Source organism: Neodiprion lecontei, chromosome 1 (assembly GCF_021901455.1).
Source record: "Neodiprion lecontei isolate iyNeoLeco1 chromosome 1, iyNeoLeco1.1, whole genome shotgun sequence".
NCBI classification, from domain to species: Eukaryota; Metazoa; Arthropoda; class Insecta; order Hymenoptera; family Diprionidae; genus Neodiprion; species Neodiprion lecontei.
In genome coordinates, this window is record NC_060260.1 from 37121178 (window position 1) to 37148845 (window position 27668).

Genomic DNA, 27668 nt, shown 5'->3' on the forward strand with positions numbered 1-27668 from the left:
AATAACGCATTACCGATAACATGTGCAACCAGCCAGATAAGTACAAGTGCTTGTGTACCGCGGCACGTACGTTGTTTCAGCCTCGTGCTCGCAATAAAATACAGTCTTACAGGCGCTCGCACACATGTGGCTTGCAAACTTGCAGATAAAACATCGATATGTTTCAGGTTTCTCGGGCATCTGACGCAGAAGATCTTAAACGAATCTTTCGAAATCGTTTAAATTTTTCTCGTTCGGTCAAAATGCATCGTTAACGTGGTTCGAATAAAAGTTCACACATTTTTGGTTTATAATATATCCAACCGCGAGCCCATTGAAAGTAAAATTTGATCAACTTTGATTAAAATCGAACGGTAAAAGTTGTGAGGCTTGGAAAGCCTGTACGGCGCAATGAGAAGTTTCGAACAATTTGTCAGTTAGATATATTACCAGACCATTTAAAATTGGTATATCGACCGAATATACACGAAGACTAAATCTGTGAAAGATAGCGGCACAGATTTTGAACCTTCAAGTGCACTGACAACGATAAAGAAGTTGAGCGCCTATCAACCGTCGTATTGCAGAATTTACGAAAGTTGCGACATCCGAAATGCGCGTACCTCGAATATGATGGCAAAACATTGTATGAAATTGACGTCAGCTGCAGCGCGTGATAGTGCGAGGAATATGATTATCTCTACATGGTTGTATTTTTTTCAAGGGATGTTATGCCAGCACACATATTAAGACAGGTAGGAAATTCAGTTTAGAAAACACGAGTAAATCCTGTGTAAACATCGCGCGAATGCTCGGCAAAGAATATGGTTGAAATGATATTTTTACATCCCGTGTCGTGTCTTAGACGTTCCTCGCACCTGCCAAGAGCCGTAACAGAGCTTAGCTCTAGGTACAAGATAAATGTTTCCTTATCCGCCGATGATCCCTGGCGAGTCGTTTGACTCGGTAAGCAGCAGTTGTCTTTGGTACATACATGTGAAATTGATAGAGCGTTTATTCGTATGTGGTTAAACGACCGATACGCGTAACGAAATATCACGATAGGGAGAAGCGGGTGTGTGCGTTAAAACGGTGAAATAAAATTGTACGTTATAATCGCTTGCCAAAGCCGCGGATGACCGGCCGAACAAACGTCGAATATTTGATCAATTAGATCTGAATCCCTCAATGTTTGTCTCAGATAAAATAATTGAAATTCAAGTCTTTCGTATCTGAGTATAGATTAGAGCAATTATGTCACGTTATCGTTATGGGCTTTCGGAATTTTTTACCCCCTGCTAATTCTCAAGGTGATTAATTCTTCGTGAAAGAAAATTCCAACGAAATTTCTCACTTTTTGAAAATGTGCTGGTTAATCGATATGTTCTAACTGTATTCACGTGTTATGCAAATTGCATAGTCGATCATTCGATAAATATGGGCGAAACTAGTTTGAAATTCAAATTTCGTTCCACACATAAATTCATCGCGGGATACGATTTCGCGCACGTTTCAATCAAATAATTTTCGTAAACAACCGTTTGCGATGTTTCTCAATAATCAATTCTCAATGTTACAAGTAATCGTTGGGTGATCGAAGGGTTGAAGTACGTTTCGTAGAGAATCCGAAGAAGTCAGTATTCAACGCAACGGAAACGAGATTCGGAATGATTCGAGCATCGGACATTCTGGCGGAAAATTTTCGTATCATTCCACTTTCCTTTCGTGTTTCAAAATTTGCACTGATACGAGGCCCCGCGAAAGTACTCTCAAAATCCGTACCTGCACTTGCGGACCATTCTAACCCGGGGAAATTTTATTTCTGCCGCGATGGCGCTGCGACCGTTGAATCGAGCGGCGCGAAAGCGAACTAAAATTGCGGTGATTCGGACAGCAGCGCCATCTGGGTAGCATGCGTTGATGGTAGTCGGCCATGTTGTTTCTCCGAAAGATGGCATCTGGCAAGTGACAGTGCGTCAGCCGCGCTCGAAAAGTGTTTGATTTTCTTAATTTGATGCCGTTATATTTGGTTTATCGTTTTAAAAAGAAACGTCAATTTTACAGTCGACTTTCAGCAGGCGTATCAAGATCACTCTCAAGCGATAAATAGGAATAAGCGGTAACGTAACCGCCGGTAACGTTTCTCCCAGAGACAATACAGAGGTGCAGAAAACGTCAATCGAGGAAGAGATATTTAAACCGGGCGAGCGTGTTTTATTGTTTTACGAATACGGTGAGTCAGTCGCATTAAGCGACGATGTCAGGCACAAATAAATAAGGTTAATTGGCGCCGACGGAGGGGTGAATTAAACCTCATCGTCACGAGCGTCGCCCGCCTAGGAATTTATCCATCCGCAACGCCGAGCGTTTTCTCATCGTCACGTTTTGTCTCCGCTCGTCTCTTGCCCATTTAGTCTTCGACAAAACTTCTCGCGAGTCGGGTGCCGTTCGCTCAACGTTCCGTTCTGCCATCGCATCGCATCGTTATTAGGTATTATAGTAAAGAAAACCTTGTCGGCGGCACCTGGACGCGTGTCGCTCGAAAATTCGTAAACACGCTGCGCGCGCTTTGCTTCAAAACTCGTACGAAACTTTTTCAGCTCGCACTTGTTTCATTCCGCCCACCAATCGAACAGATTCTTAGCCGCATCTTCCCGCCTGCATGAGTGATAATCATCATCCTCATCGTCGTTTCAGTTACCCAGAGAGAGAGAAAGAGACAGAGAGATCGAGAAAAGACCCTGAGCGAGTATCACCGAAAGAAAAACCGGGGACTCAGTCAACCCGGAATAATCAAGATAGTCTGAAGAATGCCAACGCAGACGGGCGACGCCGACAACGAGATACGAGTCAAAATTGTTTACAATGGGTAACGCTCTTTCGTTTTCGTTGACTACTTAGTTGTTTTTGTTTTTTTTACACATTTTTTTTCTCATTACCGACAAAGCACCGTACTGATGAATCCTTATCGCCGCATCGCCTTAATTGTGCGATTGCATGATTACGTTCCCGTGAAAATTTAACAGAGCAACGAATTTGTCCCCAATTTACGAAATCCTCAAAGAATAATCCATATTTTAATCGATGTACAGTAAGGATAAATAATTGAGCAGTTTTTTTTTTTCTTCTAGGTACCAAAGTAGTTGTACTTCGAATTTCGAATTGGTTTGCTATTACACTCGAGCAGGCCAATTTCTTTTAAAACTGTCATCACAGTGTTTTACTAGAATGAGCTGTCGTTTAGCTTGTAGTATGACTCATTGTCAGTGCAGTATTGTATTTGTCAAGAAATTCCCAGGTGGTCGTTTTAAAATAGGCATTGTATTGGAGTAGGGATAATTTATATATTTCAATGCCAATATATCGTGGTGTAATTATAAATTTTCACCCTTTCGCTTTTTCGCAAAAATGGTAAAATAGATTAAGGAATTGAAAGGTTGAGGAAAGATGTAAGCGGACATAAGAAATAGAGTGAGACAAAGAGAGAGAGAGAGAGAGAGAGAGAGAGAGAGAGAGAGAGAGAGAGAGAGAGAGAGAGAGAGAAAGAGCTGTCTTCTAATCTCTGAGTTATGTTACGATATCGGCTCATGAAACGGTCGAAACCTTCAATCACGATTTACAATTTCAAAAAATCGATAAAATATCTGGCTACGAAACAAGGGATAATCGTTAACTTTTTCTCGACAGTGAGGTACAAATAACTTACGTGCCTGCGGGTACGGGAATGTCGGTGGACGCACTCCGCGACGAAATGCGGAGTATTTGCGGATTTGGGACGGGACCGGATCAGCTGCAGAACGATCAGTTCACGATGAAATGGGTGGACGAGGAGGGCGATCCTTGCACGATAGGATCGCAGCCGGAACTCGACGAGGCGCTGCGCCTCTACGAGCTCAACAAGGACACGGAAATCACGATACACGGTCAGTTTATCCTTTATCTCGCTTCACGCCGCGACCGCTAAACTCATTAAAAATGCATCTGGGCCACTTTTTCCCGCAGAAGGCCGCAGAAGGCCGTTTTTCAACGATAAGCACCGTCGTTCGTTGATTTCTTCTTTTTATTCTCTTCTTTCTTTTTTATCTCGTCTCAGGGAGGGCAAGATTACTCACCATCGAAGAATACTTTATGCTCGTTAAAGTCTTACGCCGTTCTAAAATGGTCATTTTTGTCATCGATTCATTCGTTATTTATCGCTTTTTCTTTTAAACTGCGATTAGGTTGTTGCATATCTTTCACATATTCCTTCTATTTTTTTTTTTGTTTTTGCAACTTACATAAATTAATGAAAGCTTGTTCGTCTATCGCTTTTATCTATACTCCTCGTGCTTGTTACGCGAGTCGAGAGAAAAACGATGGAATAAAGATGAAAGAGTTGAATATAGTAATAGTACGAAAATAGTAAGAGGAAAAACAGAAGGAATACTTCGCCTTGTTGAGTAAACTTTATACAATCAACCGGAAGATCGTGCAGGGCAATTAGTTTCGGGTCGTTTAGTTGTCGCGTGACGTTGCACCCGATTTGACGTCACATCGCGGTGAAGATGAGCACGCAGTTTTAACGGCCAAGAGGCTGTGTAAGAACGTTTATTTTTCTTTCTCCGTTTTGTACAATTTTTTCATACTGCTATGAATCAGGAAGAAACCACGAATTCGTGTGTTTTTTTTTCTGTAGCAGGTATTTGATCGGTATCTTTTCCCGTCGGCTTTGTTAAAACGGATGACAAAATGCTTTTCATTGTTTTTTCCTCTAAATTTCTCTTGCACCAAAACCAAAACCGATTGACTGCGTGAAAATGTTAAATAAAATTCGAAAGAAACGAGTCTAACAAAATCACAGCGCAACAATAAATTGTCACGTTAGGTGTTTATTTTTTCATTTTCGGATTATACGGTATCATGAATAGAAGGATATTTTCGGTATTGAGATTTTTTTTTCCGGGACGCAAATAACTGTCCAGCGAGTAAACTTGTCGATAAGATCGTTCGCCAGTTGTTGAAAAAATTTCATTGAATTTCGTTTTCGTATTCTTCGTCTCGATTTTTACATTGTTTTATTTATCCCCCCCCTCCCTCTGCGTATACGACTGTATGCACGTGTGTAACATATACATACCTATACGTATATCATGGTGGCGCAGAACGTGGATGCATGTGTTATACTTTACACGTTACGGTTACCTAACGCTAACCGTTATTCGCTATACATCTTTACCGGTGCCGCCGAGGACCGCGGACGGAATGTGTTTTAAAAGTTTAAAACTTACGTATATATGAATGTGGTGTATGTTTATTTAACGAGCAGACATCCAACGTCCGCGTTTCAACTTACATGCCCCACACGTCTCTCTCTCTCTCTCTCTCTCTTTTTTTTTTCCTCTTGTAATACCGAGTCGTTCGTTACAACACGCATATATACATGCAAACATACATACACACACACAGACACACGCACACACATACATCATGTACACGTGCTGTTACATATTCGAACAGCTGACTGAGGAGAATCGATTTTCCAGTAAAAACAAAGTGTGCCTCCTCTTTCTCAAACTGGCTTCCGGCATGAATGAAGGTGGGTGTTACGATGTGCACGTATGTAATACGTATACTTATATTAATTGTGTTGTCTTACACACGTGTGCACGGATAATTGATCGTTGTTAATAATTATACGTACATAATATGTTCGTGTAAACAAACACTTTTTCTTTTCCAATTACTCGTCAATTTTTTTGCTTACAATCAGTCAGATGTTTAATTACGTCACCCTCATCTTCACGTATATTATCAATTTCAAAGAACGTTTAGATTTTTTTTTTCAATCATTCGTTACATATTTTTATTACACCGAGTCTTGAAGCCGAACACTCGGCAACATTCTGCTCTGAACATCTTATCTTTTTCTGTATTAAACTAGCGTACAAAAGTTTCCTCTCGATACGCAAGAAGTTTATTGTTATTTTTATTATTATGAGTAATTTTTTTTTAACCATCTTTGGCAACGGATGTTTGGTCATCGTATCGATACAAAAAAGAATAACGGAGAGGTGAGGACAAAAAAAGAAATAGAAAAACTTTGACGAAACTTTTCTTAATTAATTAATTTCCATATTTTCAGCAGTTCTATACCTCTTTTATAACTCATTTCCATTTATTTCTATTCTGTGTTATTTTGTTGAAAATTATCTTCATCTATTTGTCAAACACGAGGAATAAGTATCAACAAGCATGTACCATGTACAAAATAACGCTGCGGACAATGTTCGTCGGCATAATGTTAATTCTAAACGTGCAAGTGTTAAGAGATCAGAAGTCACGACGGATATTGCGTCAATGTTTAAACATATGTTGTATCTACGTAAAACACGGTGCTAGCGAAAGATCAATATTGTATACTAAAATAACGTTAGACCTGAGAGATTGACACTTGGTATTCATTATTATCGGTCGTGCAGAGCTGTACAAACAATACATATATGTATATATGTATATACATATGTACAGAAACGTTTGAAACTTACTGGAGAAGTGAATACATATTCGCAATCGTTCGACGATTAAAAATTCTATAATAGGATTCTTGTATACGGGTCAGAGTAATTGAAAAGAGTAGTAAAAAAATTTGCGATTTCGGTTATTAACCGCGGAGATTCACCCTGATCAAATGACTCGTGATATATTTCGATTTACGTAAGTATGCGTGATTGCGGCAAGAGAGGGGGAAGCGATAAAAAAAAAAAAATTCCTCAAGACGATTGCGTTATCTTTTTCCCTGCGTCACAGCAACAATCTCGGGGTAGAATAACAACGCCTAATAACGACGATCGCGCATCAGTCTCTGATGATGAAAAAGCTCTGAAGTAAGAAATAACGCGTCTTTATTTACGCAACGTACGTACATATGCATAATGCATGTGCATCGGATAAATATAGGTCAATGATAATGCAGCTGCAGGGTGAAGGATTAGTCAGAGAGGCACTCCTTGTGTTGTTCCTTTGTCGCGTTCGTTGTGTTACAATTCCGCTCTGTATTCCATACAATAATCCTCGGGTATGAATTCTGCAAGGTGAAGAGTCTCTCATCTCCCCGAGACTCCTCGGCTTCTCGTCTTTACCGACACACACAAATCTGTACACATAGGCGTACACAAAGGTCTCGATCTCATTTTCCAACGCCTATTCCCACCAATCCTATGTACGTACATAATTACATATACCTACGGTAAATTATATACCTACTCCGCGTTAGCGTCATCGAAGAGCGAAGAAGTCACCCTCCTACCAACCTACCCACTTTCATTTATTTCATTCCGTTCCTACTTTCGTCTTGACTTTTATTACAATTAATCAGAACGGTTCTTCGAGCAGCAATTTATTGTATGGGATCAGTTGAAAACGCTTACGCTCGAATTGGAAATTCGAGGATAACAATTTCACTCGAGTACGAAAACGCGAATATACTATAACTAATATCATTTTATTGGACGATTATAATTGGAGATCAATTTAAACTTAAAATTGTCGTACAACGACAATTTTTCTCGCCGTAGTTCCACTTGTTGGACGAGATTTGCCAGCGTAAAAGGTGTTACGTTTTATATATGCGCATGCGGAGGGCCATTCGATAATTACGTTAGGACGATTTTGGTAATTTTTGACCCCCCCCCCCCAAGATAAGGGCATGTAGAGATTTTTTTAACCCCCCCTCCCCCTCGGGACCCGTACGTAATTAATGAATGGCCCCCGACGTCTGTTATTTGTAACGCGTGCTTATTATCTCATGTTTAGAACGCGCAAGTCAACGATTATAATCCGTTGTACCTAATGAAAATTATACGCTAATTTACTTTCATATTTTCATCACTTTGTAAAAGTTTGTTGTTTTTACTTTGTAGCTGATTACGCGGGATGTGTATACTTTGAGATTACCGATCGAAATTTTGATCACCCTGGATTTGTCAGTCACGAGACGACGGTCATTTTACCCCTCGGTAACTGTCTGACGGAAAATTTTAACATCTAGAATTAACCACAATCTACGCAGTAATACATTTCTCGCGATGATCTAATATTCCAATTGATGCGATTTAAAAAAAGTCATATATATATATCGAGTGAATTTTTCTGCAAACGGAAACAGACGTCGCGGCCTCTCGTTTCTACTACGCCGTAGAATTATACACACGTGCATACATCTGCATGTTGTACGCGTGTAAACGAAACTCTCGAGGGCTTCTGGACGTTTCGTGTTTCTTGACGCTTGTAATTGGCCTTGACACCCTCAGCATTTTCGTTGGTGACCCAGCAGCTACTACTGCCTGGCCGCCTTATTTAAAGGTACTTGCTGCTGCTCCGCGGATGTCAACATCGCCTAACAGCTTCTGCTGCCTCTAGTGGGCTTGAATTTGTTCCTTCATTACTACTTCTATTATTATTATTATTATATTATATTATTATTATACGAGTACGGGTGCACGTACGAGAAAAAAAATGGAAAAAGAGCGACACGCGGTGTTGCGGTACTTTAATTTTTAAAGTGGGTGAAAAAAGAGCGGCAAAAAAAAAACAACTTATCCTTGTTCAAACAGTTACAGAATACCGTAGAACAATTGTATTGTGAAGATTTTTGTTATCGAACATACGTACATTACGGAAATGCACAATAACGATTTAGATGGCTTTTAAATCCCGAGTCTTTTGTAACGTATAATGTAACCAATTGCAGTTTCACATTCGTTAACATCGGCTGTGAACGGGTGTTAATTATTTTTTTAAACAAAAATACAGACACACAGACGCGTACGTGTATTTATAATATGTCGCTCTGTAACGAGGGCAAACAAAGCATTCACGCGAGCATTCAAATCACTAGGCGTTAAACGTTCTTAAGCACGTATACGTAACGAGTAACAAAGTGATTAACAGACGTGGGACAATCGTCCAGGTATGTGTTCGACGTGGCTGCATATGTATTACACAGTGATTTTATTTCATTGCGAAAGTCGAGGAGGAACGAATTGTTGTGAAAATTAGAATACAGGTTGTACAATGGGTTTAACGTGCATATTGTGCGTCGTAAATTGGAAACTCTAATTCGTTGTTTACACCGCTGCATTAACGACGATTATAAATTGGTTTTTATTTTTCACATTTCTTATTGAAATATGAATTTTAGACAACCGCAACGGTGTAATTTTAATTGTCCAGGCGTACATATATAGGATTAATATTTTGTCGTGGAAATTTTTCATGATGCAAGGTTTGATACGTCGACGATTACTGAGGTTCATTTGAATTCGTAAACCGCTGCATGTAACCCAGTACCTACTGTGACATTGCCATTGATTCTCGAATCATTAGCAACGGCGGTACTTTTTTACTCTCCGATAAATAAATGAAACTCGTAGGAGAACCGCGCTGCAGTCTCTGATTGCTAATTACCGTACGATTTTGATTCCTCCTCAATCGTGATTTAATCGAGTAATACCAACGTCGTTCTCTGACTTATCGACCAACCGTCCGAGAGCGAGTCGGCGTCGCTCTTTTTCAACCTCTACGACACGGATATCAGGATCTAATGAACATTCTATCGTGCAGGTACGAGGAATGACTTAATTTTTATTCGTTATTCATCGTCGTTGCATTTGTTAGGACGTAGTTATCAATCTAACCATTGTGTACGTACAGCGTAAAGAAACGGGAACGAAGAGGCAGGATAGTCTGAAAACTTGGTGAATAATATGGTACAATTTTTGAATGTCGTATCTCACTATAATGTAAAGTGGGTATAGTTAAACTATGAATCAAACCTTTGTTTATTTTGTCTGCCAAATCGATCAGACCATTTTCAGTCTTGTATGAGAAACTTACGAGCCAGTAGTACCGAGCGATGATTTGTAAAATAAGAAATCGTACTCATACATAATTACACATTTAACTAGAATTTTCTAGCCGCCTGGAAAATAGAATGAGTGATTACCACTCGTGTTTTCGTTGTTATACCTGATTCCCAATGATTTCCGAATTGAGTAGAATCACAGAATATCACAAGATATCGCTGAAAATTACCTCAAACGCTGGGAAATCAACGAAAGCGCGCGACACAAGGTATGGGAATCAATATAGAACGTTGATCAATGGACGCGATTTGCCGTTTATCCGCAAGCCTTGAAACGATTTCCTTGACTTCCCACGCTCGCCGCGCGATTTCTTCAACAACGCAAACGATACGCGTAAGGATCTCCAGCGACGACAGTTTTTCCTTTTTCATTCCACGTTACATTTCAAAGAATAGTTCCCTCATTTTACAGTTTGATTGTCAACCGTTCGACAATCCATGCCAGCAACTCCCAGATAGAAAACACGCGTAGATAATGTCTGATCGACCGTCTAAAATACGAATAACATTCGTAAAATCCATTCATTACGGTTAATATGCGTATTGTAGACCATCGTTTAGCTTTATCTAAACGTGTGTTCTACCTGGGAGCTATCGCAAAGGATAAACTTCTTCTCAACGGTGTGTGAAATATAATTCCCGCTTCGCCCGGCCCTTGTAAAATTGAATATTTCGCAATAGGTAGACGAGAGAGGCAGCGAAGCAGCGAGGCGTCGCGACGCGACGCGACGCAACGCAACGCAGGTAGATTCGCCCACCTCTATCCATCCGTAAGGCGGACAGGCTGGTAGCTGCTAGCGATTTACCTTTTCAACACACCTTGCACACATTGCAACGATTGCGGGCATGACTGAAGAAGGGCGACACGTACATACTGTATATATACCAGCGGGGTATGAGCGTCACGGGTAGTAGAAAAGCTGCGTGCGCGTTTGCGCCGTGAGAGGCGCGCCGGACGTCGACGTCGACGTCGACGGCGGCGGCAGCAGCAGTAGAGCTTCTGCTGCAGTCGATATCTTACTCGCCCTGATTACCCACTTCGCGTGCACGGAACCTCCACCCCGCCCCCCTTCCGCCCCCGGAAAGTAAAACGCCGCGGCGAAGACGTACGAGACCTGCTCCTCCTCCTCCTCGTCGACGTCGTCGTCGTCGTCGTCGTCGTCGTCAGTCCTCTCCGGGAGTACCTCGCTCTCGTATCGCGCCCCGTGACTCACCCTGCACCGCAGAGCCCCGCTAAACGGGGGTTCGGGCCGCCCCCGAAACGCGCCACGAGCAATCCTGCGTCGCCTTATCCTCGTCGCCGTCCCCGGGGGCAGAGAGAGGCGAAAGAAAATTTGACTCCGTGGACACTCGTTGTTTCGATCGCTGATACCGTAGTATATAGTACACTGGCATTGTTATAGAATCTTTTTTATTCCGCAGCAGGGGAATTATTACGGTGCGTGGACAGGGCCCGGTGACATCCTTTCCCGACGTCCTCCTCCACCGGCTCTCTCTCTCTCCCTCTCTTCTCTCTCGCCGACTCTCTCCCTCCGAGCGTCGCCTCGGCTCAGCTGCTCGGCCTGCTCCTCCTACTCCACCACCGCCTCCGCCTCCTTCAGGAAAGGAAAAATCTAGGTGTGTCGGATCACGCTCGGTTTCAAGCCGGGCCTGCAGCGGCACCAGTCGTCGCTGAGAACCCGGAGACGCTCCGTCGAAGGTGCGGAGGTTCGTTCGGTGCGCCGTGACCGTAGCGAATTGTCGCGACGAGCCGTCCGCGGCACAGCAGCGTGCAGGTACTGTGACATAATAACGCTCCGAAATGGCCTGGGGCTACTGGAACGCGACTTCCGTCGCCGACAGGGGCCGGTCGCCCCGGCGCGACAAGGACAAGCAGACGATACAGCAGAGCCAACAACAGCAGCAGACGACGCCGGCCGCCTCCGAGTTCCTTCAGGGCGCCTCGACGCTGCAGCAGATTCAGGGATGCGAGATGTCGTCAGCCGTCGGAAACGCGGTCGAGGATGCCCCGTGCACGCTCATGATACAGGGCGGCTCGTTCTACTCGTATTCCGCGGCCGCGGCAGCCGCTGCGGCGGCCGCGGCCGGGAGACGCGCCTCCGTCGTCGAGGGCGCCGCGCTCCAGGCGGCAGTTCTTCCCCGAGCTCCCGGTGCCGGATTTCCGGGGACCAGCGCAGTCGTCTTCTCGTCTAATTCACCCTGCAGCGACTCCGCCGAGGACGAGTCCCACGCCGCGTACGTTCACCAGGACGGAACCGCCGGCGTTCAGACCACCAGACGGCACAACTTACCTCGCGGCAACAACGACGACGAGTCCGACGATCCCGATCACGACGACGTCGATCTTATTTATGCCTCGAACACCCTCGCCGCCGGGTGTCTTCTTCACGGGCACTGCAACACCCAGGAACGAAATATCGCCAACTCTGCCCCGGGATCGAACCTTGGGGATTATGCCGCCGCTATCGCTGCCGCAAATTCGGCCGCCGGTCCTGCTGCAGGTGGTACCGCGCAATTCGGCAGGTTCAATAACATCACCTGGGGTAGGTCGTGGCCTGGCAGAGACTCGACAGAGTCTAACGGTACAATTGGTAGATCTATATTAGGTATATTTGTTTAGTTTTATTTACCCGCCGTGTTGTTTTTCACGCGTAACGGCAGAGGATTAACTTTCTTCTTATCATATGTGTTCTGCAACCGCATGTTCACGACGTTTCACGTTACGATTGCGTATTTGCGTATGTTATACGCTGATCAAATCCGAGTTGAAACGTCACGTTTGTGCACGGTTCTTTTTCGTTACGCCTATAATCGAGACTTTCGATTCTCTTTCTTACTTTCTTTGAGCAATGGACACGGTCCAGGTTGTGGAGAAATGTTCTGAGACAAGAGGATAATCTGCGTCATTTCGCGCACTGTTTATTTTTACTTTGGTTCACGCTTTTCGGTCCGCTATTGACCATATTTTCTTTAAAAAAGAAACGATAATTATGCGTATAATCACCGGGGACTTGAAGATATATGTAATTTTAGTAAACGCCATAAAATACTGAAGCTGGATGTGTCGGATGTACAGGTTAGTCAGCAGAGTTTTAGACGGATGAAAAAGGTGCAATTGCAGATGTTGATTAAATTTAATTTAATGAAAGCAATGCGCGTATTTTTAACATTGAGTAATTCAACATTTTACACGTTATAATTAGAAATAATTTATTTGTCTTTTTTTAGTAATTAATTGTCTCCACATCGGCATGTGAGAAATTTGTTTTCCTGTCCACGTAACTTTTTCAGCCTCTAAATTTATCGATTGAATTTTGTTAATTGATATTCATTTATTAAGTCTTTGATTCCTTTACTATTTATATGAAACTTGACTCGATCAACCCGGTCGTGGAGTGTGTGAAAAAATTTGGTTTCGTAATTTTTTTTTTTTTTTTTATACTCAACCGTACACCCGGTACATCCATTTTCCTAAATACGCAGGTTTCCAGGTATAATTTCACAGTAAACACGGCACAGGATGATCATGAAAATTCGAAATGTGAATAGCGTCTCGACATATCACAAAGATTTCACAACACTAACGGAAAAACGAAAGCTCGATTCATGAATCGAAAATATTCCCTTGCATAGGTATTTAGAATTAGCATGACCCAGGAAATATCGATCTGCCACGCGTGAATTATAAATACTATGACCGCAAGAATTGAATTAAGATGAGAAAAAATTTACCTCATCTGATCATATACAATTGGCTAATTTCATTAATCACCGATCTTTAATTGGGTCGAATCAATACTCCGCATCAGATCGTTGGACAATTACGATGGAATTATTTATATCGAACGCGAAAATTTGACCATTGCGTATATATTCGATGCGGAATGTTTCGCCGAATGAATTTTGGTTTGAACAACAGCGTGAAAGTGATTAGTTTTCCATAGTTTAAAATCTTAATCCGCGTAACAAACATAACAATATATCTCTGTTTATTTTCTTATTTGCTCAGTGGCAGGTATTTTTCCGCAGAAAGTGTTGGTACTCATCCGTATGACGCAATACTGACAATGAGAGGCTGAATGCTTCGTGTACGATGTGCTACGTGCACCTAGGATGGACCGTTGCGGATTTGCCGCTATTAGCAATTCGGTCATAAACACAGTCGTTAATCACCCGACAGAAAGTCCGCGAATTGTCGTGACAATAGTTTAAATATAGACGTACTCCAGATGCTGAGAATAATTTAATTTTTGTTTTTTTTCAATAGCTCATGGATTTTTTTTTTTAAATTCGTATCGTTACAGCAACGATGGAAATATCGTCGGAGTTACAAAGAGCAAATGTGGTACAAGTAACGATTTACTGTGATTAATACTATATTTTCTGCCTATTGCAATATTCGATGTTTTTGCTTATTATAACGAACCGTACCACGTACTAGATTTTCTTATTACAGCTACAAAACTAATCTCATTTTCTACTCAGAACTTACCGTTACATAGTTATCACAATTAAAAAGTTCTCTCGGTGTTAATTCGATCGTAGAAAGGGGCGAAACTAAAATCGATCTTAACGATCCTCCGTAAGGTCAAGTAATCACGAGGTTGAAGTTAGTAACAGTTTTATCGTAACGAAAAGGTTGGGGAAAAAATCACTCTTACTTTGCTTTATTTTACAATGATTTTTAAGGACCTAAGATTTCGATGTATGAGTGTGTTTTGTTTTATTATGGTTTACGGAATTTCAGACAATTCCAAAATTGCAAAATAACGATTTTTCCTCAGCATGAATCGTTACGATAGAGTTGTTAATTTCAAAAATAATCAGCTAGACGTAATGGCGCATAGGGTCAATCAGTGATCGGAAATCCCATGCGGGGAAGCGGGATCGATTACGTTTCCGGTTAATTCAACGCGGTTGTTCCAGATCCGCAGTTGGTCGCATTTATACAGTGTATACATACACGCTGGCAGGATGAAACGTGTTCACCTGCACGGTGACGGTTAAACTGTCTTGAGCGAATCAGGTCAAGGTCTTAACCTCAAGGCTTAAACTTGACCCTGTAAAGTTTAACAAGATGTAACCAAAAACCCACTTCTCAAACTTCGACTTCCTTTTACGTTCATCCGTATCTACGGGCTTATACGCGTATGCGAAATTTATTCCCACTATTCTCTCCCCTAAAAACATCGCGGAATTCTTACGCGACATATTTCGAATTCCTCGGTCTAGCAAAATTCTTGCCCAGCTCGACGACGTTAGAATTTCTTATTTGACCGGATTCGTCTTCGTTTTACGTTGAAGAAAAGAAAAGTAGAGTAATAACAGATTCGTAATTCTACTTGAAAAATGACGCCGGGTCGAACTGTTTCACTTTCGATCTTAAACATGCAGACTTTGCGTTATGAGAAGTCGGAGAATTTTACATTTTTATAACGAATTTGAGTCGACGTCGTCTGGTTAAATTCAGTTTCATCCGTTTTTGAGGCTGCTTTAATATAACCTCCAGCTGGACGTTTTTTAATTCCGTAATCTGGAGTTTTATGCGCATCTGGAAATGCCGGGGGAATACTCGTGTTTCCTGCGGAAGTTCATCGCGATTTCTCTGTGGAACCGTATCCCGGAAAATATTTAATATTTCCATATTCGCTTTGCCGGATTATACACGCTGCAGATATTACTTGACCGATTTATCAACGACATATTGAAAATTGAAGAAGCAAAATGGTTAATGAAAATCTAAGTTCAACATCGCAGCACGGATGATATCCATATGTTTCAAAAGCATTGGAACAATCATTACAAATTTGTCATTCGGATATGTCCCTACTTTCGTACAAGCCTCTCTTAAGTCAAAGTTGTAAGAGTTACTTGATCGAGGAGGGTAGAAGATAATTGTCTTTTCATAAAACATGTTCGCGGAGCTCGTTTCGCGCTTGTATATAATTTTTATACACCTTATATACGGCGGAGTGAAATCAGGGTGGTGGGCTTCGGGAGAAGGATGAGGAAACTTGTAGTAGAAGTTTGAGAAACTTAGAACTTTCGTCGTTATGCACGAGTCGCAATTATAACATCTACGCTTTACTAAACTCACTAATTTTAATCTGCAATGATGTTATACCACGCAGAATGAGATTTAGCTATTGAGGATTGTTTACGCTTCATGTAAGAATATAATCTTGAATTTTTCTGTCTCAGTTAATTTCATTCCGTATAAATATATTTTCTCATCGTTTCGCGCGCTGCGTCAAAACCGGATCTTTGAAATATTACACAATATCAAAAGAAGTATTACGTGTATACTCGTTTACAGTAACATGATTTATTTATACGATTCGGTTTTTAACCGCAAAGTGTAAACGAAGCTGACTTTAAAGGGTATCTGATTTTTCAACCCTCCGATCAATATCACATTTCAGAAAGACCATTCCAATCCGCGGATTCCACAACATATTTTGTAGACGTGCGGATCAAAATATTTTTCGGCTTGTTTTGTATCAAAACGTAGGTAACGTCAATCCCTACCATCTACGAGATAAAAAGAAGGAGGCAGTAACGACGAATCTGACAGTACAAAATTCCATGTCCTTTCGTTTCTGTTTACCAAATATTGGTCAAAAAGTTTTCTTAATTTTTGACGATTTGTATCGTCACTCGGTTTTTTCATCCCGTGAAAGTCTGAAAGCACGTCGTGCATAGATTCTTATTACAGACCGCGAAGGGGGTAAAAAAGGAAGATAAAAACATGGCTCACAATCAAATAGCGACCCAATTGTTCGTGCAAATGTATCCGACAAGGTGGCATTCGAACGTTTATTGCAGCATGTTTTCTTCCCCAGAAAAGCGAACATTGCCGTTTTAATTTGGCTCGAAGCCAGCTTCTTTGCCGGCCTTGCTTGTACGTCTGCTCCACGGTTTTCGTTCGTACTTACACGTGACAAAGGGATATGTACGCGGGTATGGAGCCCAAGGGCCAGTCGTTGGTTCTTTGACTATTTTCGCGTTCCGCGGTGCTTGCGCCTCGACTATTTCTACGCAGGCAGGCATAATAATACCAAAAAAGTAATCGTCCGCCGACACAAAGGGAACAAACGACAAAGCCGACGTCCTGTATCATCGTTAAGGTTCACTCACACGGTATACGGTATAGTACATTTTCCGTCATTAATTTCAGCCGACTGTTGGAAGGGAATAAGATGTGAATATTTACTCGAGTGTCTGTGTGATTTCATCCGCGCATTCGGCTCGGGTTGTTTCAAGGAGGCTGGTTGATCGAAAATCGGTACTTCTCAACCACTTGAGTTACACATTATCGTGCTGAGTTTTTAACTTTTATCGCAAGATAGTATTTTTCTGATTTTTAGAGCCGTTGATTGCGAATCTGAAATAACATTTCAAAAATTCAAGATCCCGGATCCAATATGGCGGACGAACGTTTCAAATTTGATCGAATATAGTCAAAAAACTCTATGCAGCGGTGATTACATTCGCCGTACTGAATTTTCAAAATCTGATTTCAGGTTAGTAATCACCGACCCCAAAAACCGTTGAACAGAGGTTTTTTCTCCAGATTCGATCGAATTGGAAGTTTTCGTCCGCCATATCGGATCCGCGATCGTGAATTTTTTAACTCGGCTTTCAGATTCGTAATCAGCGACACCGAAAACTTATAACTTATGTAAAACATGTATATGTGCAGAGGGGTAACTTTCTTGGAAATGGATTATTCCTTCAATTTTCACGATTTTTTTTCAATCAACTCGTTTCTAAGAATAATAACTTTCATTACAGCGCAACAATGATTCTCGATTATCGAAGACCCTATTAGCGTACTGTCAGAAATAGCATAAAGCCGTAAAGAAATATGTTGAAAATTTCTCCAAATATACAAAAAATCGATATAAACAGGTGGCAAGAACACCTACCGCTGTAACTCAACGGTTTAATTTCATTCCAAAAATATGAAAGTCTCTTTAAAAATGAAAAAATCACAAAGTACTGGAATTATACTACCTATCGATTTTTGTAGAACAACACCCACGCTACAAAAATTCATAAATCCTCGCAATAATTTCACACGTCTAATCTACAGCGACACACTTTTTTTTTTTTTCATCATCACAACATCACCATCGGCGCGAAGTAAATTACTGAATTTTAATTCATCGCGGTGGACAGAAACAATTTTTACTAATCACAGAGCGCGGTTAAAATTTTTTTCCATCTTCCGAACTTGTAGATTTTTTTTTTTTTATTTCGTTCCGAGTATACTCACGTAATATGTATACATATACGTACGTAACACATGTTCTTATCCGTGTATAAACTTTTCAAAATAACAATAATAATAATAATAATAATAATATAATATCGTGCGAACGACGATCATCGCGGATTCCAGGTGTGTGCGCTGTTTGTACGAAATTCAAGCGAAATCTCTACAGTAATGCTATATTCTGTGTGTGTATTTATATATTATAGATACACACATACACAAACACACACACACACACGTATACCAGCATCGCTCTCTCGCAGTGCGAAGCGATAACCGATAAGGCGTGGTGGACTTGGATGGTTGTAGGGAGGGGCAAAATAAATAGAGAGAGAGAGGAAAAAAAAAAACAGCAACGGTTTAAAAAATGTGTGTACGTATCGTCGATGATAGGGCGAGCGGCGTTATCTCACCAGAGCGTTGTACGAATCTGGTGTGTATTATATACGGGTTGTAGAAACGGCGTAGCGCGTATATAGATAATAATATTACAGCCGTTGCAGAGGCGAAATGGTTTTGCGAGGAGTTTGTGTTTTGGTGGGAAGAGGCATTATCGCATCGGTGCCTTGTGTTACGCCGTATCGTTGGTATGGATTTTTGACACTTCCGGTCGATCTTTTACCTCTCTCGCCCTTTAATTTCAACGACGATTAACAACGCGCGCTGTGACGACAATAACCCCGGTCTTGTCGAGGAATGGATCCGCGGTGGCGGGAATAACGAGTAACAAGAATTCGACACGCTCTTGGCTCGTATTTTCTACGTAGGGCAAAAGAGATTCGATCAGTTAAGTCGAGTTTATTGGGTTGAATAAAATACTTTGGATCGCAGTGCGCGAGTTGCCGTCGGTTTTAACTGGTTTCAACCAACCGCTGCATGTGACACTTTTATATCTATAGACGACAACAATTCTCCCGTATATCACCCGACGCGTGTTTAAAGTTTTTAAGAAACAATACGGGAACGAGGCGAATCAGAAGAGAGGGAGTTAATAAAAAGTGATTCGTTACGGTGTGTAATCGAACATATTCGTGTCGTTCGCTATGGAGAATTTTCACTCGATTCTCGGACCGCGGATCAGGATTACATTGTTATCGTTTTTCAAATATCACACCGCGTTTGAATAACGTTAAATACACCGACATGTCGTTCGCTAGTTTTAACAACAGCGTTTTCAAGATTGCCATGATGTACGGCTACCCGATGCTCTGTCAGGACATATTGGCCTACGGATTTAACATCGACGACCAAGGTACACGTGCATACGTTCATATTTCACCATTATCCCCCAGATCTGGGCTCGAGGATATATGTTTTATCATACAATCGATAATAATTATATCTTCAACTGTTTTTACTTATTTATTTATTTATTTTAATACGATCTTACAATTTTTTCTCGTTGTCGGTGATCTTTAAACCTTCGTTTTTCGTTTCTGATCTCAAAAATCGACGACAGTTGGAGATGTACGTTATGCAAACGAAATTGAATATCGATTTTAAAACATTTATTTGCTCTTCAAACGCAGTGATTTGGCTGTAAAATTTTTCATCGCACGTTTTTCATGCGAGCAAAAAAAGTTATGCCATTGCAGATCAATATGTTCAAAAACCCTTGGAGATCGCAGACGGAAAATCGAAGCACGGGTACGGCGGTGAATCATTTTTCTTAAAGATACAGTGATTTGTTAGTGACTGATGTGTACATACGTCGTCAATCATCGATCGCCGATGATCGATAAGCGGTAACGACGCGTCACAAAAAGAGACCTGATTATTGTTTATTACATACGACCGGTTCTTTTTCATTTGTATAAAAAAATAACAAGTTTTCCGATCACATCAGCACGGGTCGGGCGTTATTTTTTAATAATTAAACATTTCCTCACACAATTAATCACTCTTGAAGCCTGACTCTCTGCATTCTTCTACAACAATGATGGATAATTCGTTGTACAGTTTACTTCGTCACGACGTAAAATATAATCGGAAAACAGGTATACAAATTTATGTTCTACAGTCTCGGAAGAGCTCATTGATTATTGAATTTAATTACGCGTTGAGGGTATCCTGCGACGAGAGGGGCGCGTAGTCGGCAAAATTCATAGGCACATGTAATATTCAATAACCGCTGCTCGACATGTAGGCTCATAATGTACACATAATCCCGCAATGACTCCGACGTTAATTGACCCTTGCATACCCATACACACACACACACACACACACACGTAAGCTGGTGTGTAAAATAAATCAACACAATTATACTACAACGACGATTATACATATATATATATATGTGTATAAAAAACAACGTTCTAAATTATGCGATACGCTGCAGTAGCGTTGATATAACTTCGGAAATAAATCACATCTTTCGCCATTATTTAATTCATAGTTTCTCCGGGCATTGGAGGTAGTATACTACGTATAACCATGCTTAATCATCCGGCGTTTTCAGCTAATTACAAAAGACGATTAAATTGTAATTACGGGGGCGAGTCCTGCACACTCATAGGCGTTCCTGCAGGCATGGCAGCTCTGTAGTAATTGCCTTTCTGGAGTAGGTCACCTGCATGCACATGCACGATTCGATAGTTCCGATATCTACGCCCTGTTACACTCTACCCTTCGTTCTGGCCGTTTTAAAATTCAGGTGATAATTAAAACCCAAATTTCAACGTGCCCCGGTAAACATATCGCCAACTTGTCCGCACCACACGTGACCGCGACAGTGATTTTAGACCAATTGGAATGTACCAATTTGAAATAACAATTTTTCGATACCACCATTTTAATCTTGAATTTATAGGGGGGAGGGGGATTCCTTTTTAGTCAAATAACTCGCTCAATTTCATGTTTTTCACTAAAAATGATCAAAACTAAACTTGTAGGAAATTTAATTCTCTACAACTTTGGTTTTAGCAATTTTTTTCTCTACGATCGATATTTTCCGACTTAAACGTGCATAAATTCGAGATGCTGGCCGAAGCTACTCCGGAATTTGGGGTCGAAATTCTGCATTTGGGCTAACGATAAACCCCCCCCCCCCCCTCCCACCCTCTCTCTCTCTCTCTCTCTCATCGACCGTTTCGAAAAAATAAATTTCTATTTTAGGTGGTTGTTGTTTTTGTATTTTATACATTACGACTGACAATGAGCTATTTATAATATTACGTCTTGTAGTAACCGCATCGCATATACGCTCGTGATGATTCCAGTCAACCCGCGAAAACTTGTTTGCATTATGCGCGTTAGATCTTTAAAGCCGCAGAATTTATATACCCGGCATGTATTTTATACCGCAACCGCATGTGTCACGAGCCAACTGCTGATTTTTACACAATAAGGCAAATCCATAGCAGGTTGGTCGGACGATAATAAAGTAACGTAGGTATTACATCACGCGAGAGATTATCGTATCACACTTCAAGGTTTTTTTTAGAGTTGGAGGATTTCAATGTCGCGAACACAGGAAACTCACGGTTTCCGGGTATTTTTACAGTTGTTTTTTAAGAAACTAATTCTCTTCGCTATGCCTCTAAATTTAGTTCAATCTCTTGCCAGTTGTGAGCATATTCATTTTTATATCAGTGACGGAACGTACATTGAGCTCAGTTTATTGAACCTCGTTCTTATTTTGACTTAAAATCGAAAGAAGATTTTTTATTTTTTCATCCTTTTAACTTGCAGCAGTATGATATATAAGATTTTCGAAGTTCCTTCGTTTATATCTTCTTCTTTTTTCTTCTTCTTCTTCTTCTTCTGGCACTGCAGCAGAACGACGGCAGATGCGTCTTATTGTTGGACACACGTACGTTATTCGCTGTTACAGCAGAGAGAAGAAGAAGCAGACAATACGAACAAAGTCTGTATAGGTGTATACCTGGGTGTAGAGATATTCGTAAAACTTTTAGCAGTTTTCAGATCCTCGGGATAAAAGTTTGGCTGCGGTTGCCCTTTGGTGTGTACCGTGTATAGCACATACATGTAACTTATAGCATTTCGCGCCAAGGGGTAGAAAACTTTTTACTCAAAGTTATATGTATCTTACATATACATATACGTTAACGGATATAGAACTTGTGGAAACAGTACGTATCACCTTGTGGTTAAACAAATAGAGATAGAAACAAAAGGCAGAAGCTAGCATTTATAAACAAAATATCGGAATCGATTTTAATTTATTTGTCCATCAGGTTTATCATAAAGTTCAGAATTTTCCAGACAACGATTGAAAATACCGTTAGGAACAACGTGTTTTTTTTCCACGTCGTCAAGTTTCCATGACCACCGGTTACTTTCGATTGAAATTGAGAAGTGAGAGAGGAAATTTTCAATTCTTCTCAACGTGCTTTCTCATAAGTAAACATTCTAGTCTGACTCCGCTACGATCCATCTGTTTCAGCACATCGCTGTGGGGTGATAGAGAAAGATAAGGAGTTGTGCAGGGATGGGGGGAGGGGGTAATTTAACCCGGTGAATCTATCAGTTTGGGTTAAAGGTCAGGTATGGCACTCGGAGTGGTGGCTGGATGGTGCCTAGGTACTAGGGGAGTAGAGCGCCCTCGCACCTTTTAAAACCTGCCGATATACCAGACCAGGTGTATATATAGGTATACCACACACGTTGATAACGGGAAAATACCGCAGTAGAGATGGTGGGTGGGAGGGAGGGAGAGAGAGAGAGAGGAGTGAAGGGGGTGGCGAAACGACGCAATGGGAATGAAGCCAAAATAAATGTATGTATGTAACGCTGGAACAGGATCCTGCGGGGAATCTACCCACTCCTGTCGGCCACAAGAGTGAGACAGAGACAGAGAGAGGTCAGGGATGAATGAATGCAGGGAAGCTGCTGTGTGGTCAGGGTTACGGATCGATGCGTTTATTGGTCTAAATTTTATGGCCAAGTTTCTTATGCGTGAATTTGTTGCTGCCGCTGCTGCTGCCGCTGCTGCTACGGTAATTCACAAACGAATTAGATCCTTCTCGGCCGATGCGATTGTAGACCCATTGCCACCGGCCACACCCTAAATTTCGAACCACTCGCCCGTTGGATTCATTTTCATACATCATCTTCGTATCCTGGAGATGGGGGGGGGGGGGGGGGGGGGGAGAACGACTCGCGAGGTTTCATGTCAAGAGAGAATTATTACGTAGGAAATAAAGGCGCGCGTTTGTATACGAACGAACATCGTGAATTGAATTCTCAATTTTTATAGACTCTCACGAAAAGTGAAACAGTAACTGAATTCTTCTTGCCATCATTTTCCCTCGCATCAATCATTCCTCGACAAATTCTAAGTGATTGATGTAATCTTACAGGCGATATTAAATCGCTAGTGAGACTTGACTTCGGCCATTTTGATTTTTTTACCCAGTATTTTAATTTGCTTGTCGAATTATTTGCAAACGGTTTCTTTTCTTTTCTTTTTTTTTTTTTTTTATTCTTATTCGCGATAATTAATGAGTCAAGTTTGCAGATGATCTGCGATCTTTTTTGCAATGACTAAAATTGGTATTGTTTTTTTCACTGTACAGGTTCGAAAGTAATTAATTTTTCTCTAATAATTGTATGATCGTTGATATTGTTTTCAGAGGTTTTTTTGCGTACCGTTCTGTTTACATTTCTTTTCGGAAATTTCGTAGAAGTTGACAAACAAAAACAGCTTCTCGTGCTTAACGTTAAGAATTTTTCCCTTCTTTTTATATCTAGTTTTAATTGCGAACGTGTTGGAAATTCGATCACCGTGTCAATTATGCCTGTGCATTAGGCAAACTATTATATAATTCTATTTTTCCTTTTGACAATTCAATAATGAAATATATTTTGTTTTTGCTTACAGTTTTTCCAAATGTACCGGCAGCTCCAGGAATGCCCTGCCAAGGCGAAGACAGTAAGTATTTAATATATACACAGAACAATGTATCAGTATCACGATATTTTTTGGTAGATGAAAATTTTTGAATTTTTTTAATATTCAACAATATTTCTCCGAAAGAACGACAGCAAACTTATTGTGAATACTTACATTTCGCCTGGAAGTAAATTCAATTATTACGATTAAACGATCAATCAGTGGGTTAATTGATATTAATTTTTAAAGGAAGTATCTACAGGCGTGGTGCTCGAAGATGGAGAAAGCTTTACCGAGTCAATGGGCATATTTTTCAAGCAAAACGTTTCAACCGAGTAAGAAGCACCTTTTCTTCATATGTGTATATTAAATTTTTACTTCGTATTTTTACTAATAATTCTTTTTGATACGAAAACTGAAAACAATAAACCATTAACCATTAATGAGAAAGCGATTTGTTCAATTGCTGGTACCTCTTGAATTTCATATATCGATTTTCACGGTCATTTCATACATTTATCTGGTTTTTCAGCGAGCATTTTGCGCGTTTTGCCAAGATCGTATCTGGGGTCTGGGACGGCAAGGTTTCAAATGCATTCAATGCAAGCTCCTCGTTCACAAAAAGTGTCACAAGGTGGTTGGCAAGCCATGCTTTAGCATGCAGGTACCTCAAACAGCGGAACCACCTTCAACGGACAGAAACGGTGATCAACAACAATCGGATTCCCTGCATTGCTCTTCTGCCGTACAGCCTGATGACGAATCTACAGAGCTGGCAGCGGTCGAAGACCATTCCCGTAATCGTAAGACTTTTCCTTCACTTTCGATTCTCAAATTCGTTGATTTGTCGATTTTTTACTAAGTAAAAATGAGTAAGAATTAATGGACTCGTTATAATTACAGGAGCTCCGGGTGATGAGGGCGAAGAGTTACCATTGGAGGCTGGAACTGGATCGGATAACATGATTGAATTACAGAGGCAGTATTCGTTGAGTGATTTTGAATTGATCAGAGTTATTGGCCGAGGTTCTTACGCGAAAGTATTAATGGTCGAATTGAAACGTACGCGGCGGATTTACGCCATGAAGGTGATAAAGAAAGCTCTGGTAACGGACGATGAAGATATCGACTGGGTACAGACGGAAAAGCACGTATTTGAAACGGCGTCGAATCATCCGTTCCTCGTTGGTCTTCATTCCTGCTTCCAAACACCGTCGCGCCTCTTTTTTGTCATCGAGTTTGTTCGTGGTGGCGACCTGATGTTCCACATGCAGAGGCAACGACGTTTACCCGAGGAACATGCTCGATTTTATGCTGCTGAAATCAGTCTTGCTCTCAACTTTTTGCACAATAAAGGTAAGAGAATGGCCTTCGTTCATTGGCATTTTCTCTTTTCACTCCACCTCCTAAGCGTTATTTCTAGGTCAACTTAATTTTATTTCTTTATTCTTACAACAAATTGATGTTAGAATGTCGAATCATTTACCCTTTAAATCACATTGAGGCATCGCATTGTTCAGTTAAGATTTATTAACCAATTCCATTGTATTGTTGTTCAAAACAGGAATTATTTACCGAGATCTGAAACTGGACAATGTATTACTGGATCACGAGGGTCACGTGAAGCTCACCGATTATGGAATGTGTAAGGAAGGAGTGCGGGAAGGTGACACGACGGCGACTTTCTGCGGGACGCCCAACTATATTGCCCCGGAAATCTTGAGGGGCGAAGATTACAGTTTCTCCGTGGACTGGTGGGCTCTCGGGGTACTGCTGTACGAAATGTTGGCAGGTCGCAGTCCATTCGATATTGCCGGAGCTTCCGAAAATCCAGACCAGAACACAGAGGATTACCTATTCCAAGTTATTTTACAAAAAACCATACGAATCCCGAGATCGCTCTCCGTCAAGGCAGCTTCCGTTCTCAAAGGATTCCTCAGCAAAGATCCTGTCGAACGATTGGGTTGTGGATCTTACGGATTCTTTGATATAGCCGGGCACTCGTTTTTCAAAGCCATTGATTGGGATATGGTATGTATTCTTATAATGTATTTAGATTTTTCCAAAGGTTTGACTATGAGCGTCCGCGAATGCTACTAATGCTCAAATTACTATTGTCTGCTTACAGTTGGAGCAAAAACAAGTCACTCCGCCTTACAAACCACGGTTAGACTCTGATAGAGATTTGGCTAATTTCCCACCGGAATTCACTGACGAACCTGTTCACCTTACACCGGATGATGCGTAAGTTTCTGGATTTTCATTTCGTTTGTCAACTTTTATTTCTCAGGTTTTGTGTTATTTACTTGAATATTCATTATTATTGTAAAACGTTTTACAGAAGAGTGATCGATAAAATTGACCAGAGCGAGTTTGAAGGATTCGAGTACGTGAATCCGTTATTGATGTCGTTAGAGGACTGCGTGTGACAAGAGCCGCTATTCTTCCTGCACCAAGAATCGCAACAACGTCGCTATTTACATGACCTGCAGGATAGATCAGATACGCTTCAGCTTCAGACTCTCCCTAACTCAACTTCGGACTGCCGTCATCATCGTTATCGTAATCATAATGACTTGATCACGATGGAATTTCCACGGGAAATAAATACCAACGACAATAACTTCTACGAGCATAGATTGGAACCACCGTTTCCGTTTAGGTACAACGAACCGATTCTTACGCGGCGTCGAAGTATTGCCGATATTACTTGTGATAAAGGTAGTAGCAATAACAATGCGATCGACAATTACGATGAAAATGATTATGACGACGTCGACGATGAAAGTCCGAGAAAAGGACTTTTGCAACAAATGTTCTGCCTTCCGTTAAACTAAAAAGTAATTATATTAACGCGCATTACTCTATAAATCTACCTTTTATCTATAACCTGTTCTTCGGTCGTTAATCGAAACGAGTCCTTAGCTAGGTATGTTGTCTATTTTCAAATTGGAATTGAAAGGGGTTCGGTTTGACTGATGATGCGGATCCTCTCTAGTGTGGTGAGACTTGAAAATCATCAAATGGATGAAAGGACATTAACCAAACGTACATACATATGGCATATTATACATACTTATAGATAAATTAAAGACAAACTAATGAACCTCAAAATTGTAGTCAGCACGTACGAATTGAGTTGTTAAAGGTGATTTTTTGCGTATGTTAGAGATGTATGTTGTTTGATCATTATATAACTCGGAATGTATATTCTCCGAAATTGAAATTTTAGAACTCTGGTTTCCGGATTCAAAACCGAAGCCAAACCTCTTATCATTAGTTAATCAATATACGTAGGCATTCACCGAATAATTATCGACAGTCTCGAGCAGTACATTTGGATTTATGATAGAAATGAAGCAAAAAAAGACGACGAATATTTCCGCCTCTATTCTGCTAAAAAGTATTATTAACTATGTATTATGTAATTTCCGCTCTTGCGCTTGGCGTTTTAAACGAGCACCTCGAGTCATTCCAAAATAACTTTAGTGAAAATAACTACGAATGGAAGAAGAAGAAGAAGAAGAGTGAGAAATTACTCGTGAAAATAATAAAGTAAAAAACAGACAAAGTAGAAAGAAAAACAAAAAATTGAGAAAAAAAAACTGTTCGTAGATAGCTTGTTGACTTGCATTGGTATAAAATAACCTTTC

The 27668-nt window shown here is 40.9% G+C and overlaps 1 protein-coding gene across 3 annotated transcripts; it reads left to right on the forward strand.

Annotated features, from left to right (window-relative positions):
* The first annotated feature begins 1914 nt into the window (after positions 1-1914).
* LOC107225744 (atypical protein kinase C) lies at positions 1915-26596 on the forward strand. Of its 3 annotated transcripts, XM_015666317.2 has the most exons (10): positions 1915-2212; positions 2677-2848; positions 3667-3902; positions 24004-24054; positions 24265-24350; positions 24548-24818; positions 24919-25371; positions 25580-26046; positions 26144-26259; positions 26357-26596. In XM_015666317.2, the coding sequence occupies exons 2-10, from the start codon at positions 2790-2792 to the stop codon at positions 26442-26444; spliced, it is 1827 nt and encodes a 608-aa protein (XP_015521803.1). In that variant the 5' UTR covers positions 1915-2212; positions 2677-2789; the 3' UTR covers positions 26445-26596. The 3 variants fall into 3 exon arrangements, with proteins under 3 accessions (XP_015521803.1, XP_046585805.1, XP_015521794.1); XM_046729849.1 differs by lacking the exons at positions 1915-2212; positions 2677-2848 and adding an exon at positions 11303-12471 and having other exon boundaries at positions 3779-3902; XM_015666308.2 differs by lacking the exons at positions 1915-2212; positions 2677-2848 and adding an exon at positions 11303-12423 and having other exon boundaries at positions 3779-3902.
* The last annotated feature ends 1072 nt before the right edge of the window (positions 26597-27668 follow it).